Source organism: Nannospalax galili, unplaced genomic scaffold, assembly GCF_000622305.1.
Source record: "Nannospalax galili isolate Female #2095 unplaced genomic scaffold, S.galili_v1.0 scaffold1206, whole genome shotgun sequence".
Classification (NCBI taxonomy): Eukaryota; Metazoa; Chordata; class Mammalia; order Rodentia; family Spalacidae; genus Nannospalax; species Nannospalax galili.
In genome coordinates, this window is record NW_008355162.1 from 1,113,329 (window position 1) to 1,119,328 (window position 6,000).

The 6,000-nt window shown below is 46.9% G+C and overlaps 1 protein-coding gene across 4 annotated transcripts in view; it reads right to left on the reverse strand.

Moving 5' to 3' along the window:
- Positions 1-6,000, reverse strand: part of Rufy1 (RUN and FYVE domain containing 1) — a 58,678-nt gene that overhangs the window by 10,876 nt on the left and 41,802 nt on the right. For all 4 annotated transcript variants that reach the window (XR_607937.2, XM_008852262.3, XM_029555616.1 and 1 more), the window contains exons 12-14: positions 4,353-4,450; positions 1,165-1,284; positions 426-555 (exon numbers count right to left, since the gene is read on the reverse strand). Coding sequence is in view for 3 of the 4 variants with exons in the window: in XM_008852262.3 (XP_008850484.1) it covers positions 426-555; positions 1,165-1,284; positions 4,353-4,450 (348 nt within the window). In the remaining variant the exon portion in view is untranslated. The remainder of the gene's footprint in view (positions 1-425; positions 556-1,164; positions 1,285-4,352; positions 4,451-6,000) is intronic.

Consider the following 6,000-nt stretch of genomic DNA (forward strand, 5'->3'; position numbering starts at 1 on the left):
GGTGCACACCTCCAATCCCAGCACTCGGAAGGCAGAGGCAGGCAGATCTCTGAGTTCCAGCCCAGCCAGGTCTACAGAATGAGTTCCAGGACAGCTGGGGCTACAGGAGACCCTGTCTCAAAGACGCACCCCCCACCAGCTATGTGTTTTTATGATCATCTTCACTGAAGAGGACTGCTCACTAACAAGAGCACTGCCTGGCTCTCCCTCAAGCCTCTGCCTGTCCGTGCTCCATACAGCCCTTCCTTCTGAAGCATATCTGGCTGGCTTGGTGTCCTACCACTTGCTTTGCCACCTCCTCTTAAGATAGATGCCTGGTGGGGGTGGGAGCAGTTGCCCAAGGTCCAGCTTCCACGTAGGCGAGAGGGGCCTTTGCCAGGCTTCTGGAGAATGCTCAGTGCCCCCCCCCCCCCCCAGTCTCTTACCTTCTTTAATCCTTCCACTTGTTGCAGCTCTGTACGGAGTACACAGGAGGTGTCTCTCTCATGGTGTAATTCTCGCTGAAGAGCTTGTCTTTGTTCTTTTTCTGATTTCAACTCTTTCTCTAGACCTGAGCTGTTTTCCCAAAATGAACTGGAGTTATTTTTGGTGGGATATTTCCAAGGAAGATCTACAATCCACCACAAAGGACATGGGGACCATCTGAATAACCACATGGACATGGGAACCCTTCGACAAGGAATGGAAGCAGGCCTCCCTCTCCCTTGGGGCCACCTGCACCTCCACTGGGCTAGGAGTGCACATACTTGGTCGTCATGCCAATGGGGAAAGGGGACAACATTGAGGACACACATGGACCTAAGCAGCAAGAAAGTATGGCATCTGCTTGGCTTTTTACAGCTCATAGTCAAGACAGGAGGTTATAGGAGTGATGGGGAGGGAGTGATCAAGGTCAGGGTGAGCCTCGGTGAGATCTGAGTAGTCTTCTCAACAGCTGAGGAGCCTGGGGACATAGCAGGGAGCTGGAGGCTGCATGCTCAGTTCGCTCTTGTGAGCCAGAGTTGAGTTTTTCTTAGTGTACAGACTCTCATGCTAACCCAGCCCTACAGGGGTAAACTTGGGTGGGACCTAGCTGCCCTCCACTCTTCTTGGAGACAAGAACAAGGTAGGAAGCTGCCTCCCAGATCTCTCGGCTAACCCCTGCCACCTGGCCTAGCTCCTTACCATTGCTCATGCAGTTGTGACAGCTGCAGCTGCAGGGCACTGACCCTCCCACCAAGCTCCTGCTGCAGCTTATGGCTCCGCTCTTCAGCTCCCTGTCTTGCTCTTTCCGAGTGCTGTAACCTAGAGACAATGCCAAGCACATAGAGATCCCTTCTTGTTTTTTTGAGACGGTCTCCCTGTAGCCCCAGCTGGTCTGGAACTCACTATGTAGACCAGGCTGGCCTTGAACATACAGAAATTCGATTCACCTGCCTCTGCCTCCCAAGTGCTGGGATTAAAGGTTTCTTTGTAAGGAGAGGGTCACCTCTCATAACTGAAGATAAAGCTCTTGGCTGGCTTAATTGCTTAAATTGAGCTAGGGTCTTCCTATGTAGCTTAGGCTGGCCTCAAACTCATGACCTTCCTGTCTTAGCCTCTCAAGTGCAGGATACAGGTGTGCACTGGCATGCCTGGCCTGTTGTCTCAGTGAATATTTGTCTAATGGATAATGCTGCATCTCTTCATAACTTACTCACTGTCCATGTGTCCTCCTGTGTTCAAGCCTTTAGCCTAAATTTTTTAGATTTATTTTTATGTGTATGAGTATTCTGCCTACATGTATGTAAGTGCACCTGTGTAGTGCCAGAAGAGGTCAGAAGAGGGTGACATCCTTGGAACTGGAGTTATGGATTACTATTAGCTGCCATGTGGGGGCTGGGAACCGAACCTGGGTCCTCTGCAAAAACAGCCAGTGTGCTTAACTCCTGAGCCATTTCTCCAACTCTTGTTTTTTGAGACAAGATCCTCTGTAGCCCTGGCTGACCTGGTGCTTGCTATGTAGACCAGGCTGGCCTTGAACTCACAGAGATCTGACCGCCTCTGCCTCATGAGTGCTGGGATTAAAGGCGTGCACCATGCACTGTTCTTATTTTATTTCATTTTATTTCTGAGATACGGTCTGGCTATACAGCCCAGGCTGGCCTTCAATTTGTGATCTTCCTGCCCTGCAGCTGGGATCACAGTGTACCACCACACCTAGTTTCCTTTTGTTCATTTTTTCTTTTCTTGTGTGTGATGTTACAAGTATCTGATGTGTGTGCATGTGCACAATTGTGTGCATGAGTATGGGCACATATGTGCTATGGCACATGTAGAGGACAACCTTCAGCGCCAGTCCTTGCCTTCTACCTTGTGTGAGCTATGATTTCCTGTTGCTTTGCCACTGTGTCCACAGGGCTAGCTGCCCTGTGAGCTTTTGTGGATTTTCCTTTCTCTGCCTCCCATCCTGCCACAGGCACATAGGTTTTACAGACATGTGCTACGGTGCATGGCTTTATGTGGGTTCTGGGAACTTAAACTTAGGTTCTCACACAAGTATGGTAAATGCTGTTAACCACTGAGACTTTGCCCCAGCTTTGTCTGCTTTTTAGTTGAATTGTTTGAGTTGAGATGTCTTTACAGTCTATAGACAAAACTGTCAAGATACGATCTGTAAATTTCCTCTAATTTAAAAAAAAAAAATTTATTTATTATGTGTATCGCCTGCATGTACATAAGTGCACCCGTGTCGTGCAATGCTGCAGATGTCAGAAGAGGGCTTCAGATTCCCCTGGAACTAGAGTTAAGGACAGTTTGTGACCACCATGTGGGTGCTGGGAATTGAACCTGGGTCCTCTGCAAGAGCAGTCAGTGCTCTTAACTGCTGAGCCATCTTTCCAGCCCCTACATTTTTAAAAAAAAATTATTATTTTTATGTATATGGGTGTATTGCCTACATGTAGGTAAGTGCACCCTTGTCATGCAATGCCTGTGGAGGATAGAAGAGGCTGTTGGATGCCCTGGAACTGGAGTTATGGACAGTTAGCTGCAATGTGTGTGCTGGGATTCAAACCTGGGTCTTCTGCAAGAACAGTGTTCTTAACCACTGAGCCATCTCTCCAGCCCCAAATTTCCTCTAAATTTTTATAAATTGCCTTTTAACTGTGTTTCACAGAAAGAAGTTTTAAATTTTGATGAAGTCAAAATTGATGAATCAAAATTTTCTTATGAATCATGCCTTTTATGATATCTAAAACAAAGATCTCTTTGCCTACCACAGAGATTTTCTGTTTCCTTCTAAAAGAGTTACAGCATTTAGTTTTACACTGAAGTTCATGATCCCTTTGCTCAGCTGTGGTATAAGCTATGAGGTATGGCTTGAGAGTCACTGTTTTGCAGATGGATGGCTAGTTGTTCCAGTATCATGTATTGAAAAGATGATCTGAACTGAGCATGGTGGTGCACGCCTTTGATCCAGGCAGAGGCAGGTGGATCTCTGAGAGTTCAAGGCCAGCCTGGTCTACGTAGTGAGTTCAAGGCCAGCTGGGCTATGGGGAGACCCTGTCTCAAAAAGACAAAAAAAAAAAAAGAAAAGATGATCTGGGGGCTGGAGAGATGACTGGCTGCTCTTACAGAGGACCTGGGTTGGGTTCCCAGGACCCACATGTTAGCTAAGAGCCATCCACAACTCCAGATCCAGGGGATTCAATTACCTCTACTGGCTTCTGAAGGCATTGCACGCCCGGGTGTACTTGAATGCACTCAGGCAAAACATTCATATATATGACATAAGAAAATAAAAATAAGTAAATAAAAATAAAAGACAGTCTTTTCTCCATGGAACAGTATTGGCACCTCTAAAAAGGCAGCTGTCCATATTTGTGAATATGTTTGGGGACTCTATTTTATTTTTAAATATTTTATTTTTATTTATGTGTATGTCTGTGTCTATGTACATGTGTGTAGGTACCAGTGGAGGCCAGAAGAGGGCTCTGGATCCTCTGAAGCTGGAGTTACAAGCGGTTGTGAGCCACCCAACAGGTGTTCTGGGAACCAAATTTTGGTCCTCTACAAAAGTTACCTGCTAAGCCATCTGTCTAGCCCCTGGAGTGTATTCTACTCCATTGCCAACCTGATATTTAAATATGACAATGACAAACCAGTCTCTGTCTAGTTCAAAAACCTGAAAGGACAATCTGGTACAGTGGCCGAAAAGCTTACTGACTGAACACTGTGTAGGCCAGGCTTCTGCATCCAGTCCTTTCCTTAGGCTGAAGGAGACAAGCCACCCCAATTTGTCTGGACTTCTCAGGGGGACTTTGAGGCAGTCCCCAGGCCTACAGCATGCCCAGCACTGCCTGAGATGGACTGTCTACCAGGGACCTGATTACCTTTCTTCCATTTGTTTCATGCTGGACATCACTTGGTTGGTTTTTCCTTCAAAAGATGTGATGGCTTCATTCTTCTGCTGTAAGCTGCTCTCTGCATTCTAGGGAAGCAAGGAGAATGTCTGTAAGCTGCCTGCCTCCCAGGCCTGCTCCGCATTACAAATCACCTCACTGTTCACCTGGTACTTTTCAGCATCCTCAAAAATATTTCATTACTTCCTGCTCTGTTGGTCCCTGGAGCCCTGGAAGATAAACTGGGACAAGGTTCCAGGCTCTGCCAATGGGAGGAAGGGCAGAGAGGCAGGCAACTGGAGTTGGCTCCTCCATGGAGATCAAGGCCAACTCTGCTCCTGAGCATCCTCATGGGGTTCTCAAGGAGGTGTCAGCCTCACTTCGTATCAAGAGAGGGAGGTTTTGAAGAGAAACTGGCTGAAGGCTGGAGAGCCAGTGAGAGCCAGGGCCGAGTTCACACTCACATCTGTGGGACTTCTATAGTCTAGACTTTTAGCCAGGACACATACCAAGTAATCAGGAAGGGACACTCTGTATTTACAAGAGATACCATAAAAGGCTACAGAAAGGATGGTGGCAAAGGGAAGTCAAAGAATTCTTAGTTCTCTAACCTGAATAGATTTACAAATTAAGGAAGAAATTGCTGAAAATGCCTCATATCTGGAAGGAAAACAGTATGTTACCAAGAGTTGTTTTCTTTCATTCTGTGGGGGAGGAGGGACAGGGTCCCGGTGGTGTAGAATTCGCTATGTAGACCAGACTGGCCTTGAACTCAAAGAGAGCCACTTGCTTCTGTCTTCCTGGTACTAGGCTTAAAGGTATACGCCACGACACCTGACTACAACTGGACTTAAACTTTGGCTAATGTGGACGTGCCTTCAGGAGCCACAAACAGTCCTGTTGTTAGGGGCTGTGGTCTTTGTAGTTCCTGCTCCAAGGGTGTGATAAGAGCAGTGGGCCAGTGGCTGCCATGTGCTTGGTTCCTCTTTTTCCAACCAGGCACTTGTACCCTGTGTTTTGTTTCTGCTCTGTCATCCTATATGGTGACCAGTTAATGTGAGAGGGGCAGCTGGCTTCTGGCTCATAGGTCACATGAGCTTCTGGAGAGTTCCGGGCCATCAGCTAAGGGCTAAGCAGTTCCTGAGGAGCTAACTACAAACTGACAACTACATGTCCACCAACAAATATTTTCCCCTTTATTTGGCCGGTAGCTTAGAAGAGATGACATTCCCAGGGCCCCTAGAAGCCAAGTCGACTGTGGTGACAAACTCTTCCCTCACAGACCTGTGAAAGGTGATATGTAAACTGTCTCACTGTTAGGCAGGAAGACCTGATTTCTGCCTTTTCTCTTGACTTCCAGTGACAGGACTGGTGACAGCGACAGTGTCCTGGGAGGCTGCTGTTACACCAGCCTGGGTCCTGACTGACTGGAGGAGCAAGGCTGGGCTTTAAAGGCTTACCCAGTAACTTCTGTTACAGAAATACAAACTTTTGTGTTTCAAAGACAGTCTACTAAATTATTACAGCACTTGCCACTATCACATACTAACTAACTTTATGTTTATATATGGGCCAAAGCCTGAAGGAAATGTAAAAATTAAAATAGATGGTTTGTCAACTAGAAGACTAGTTCTCTTTC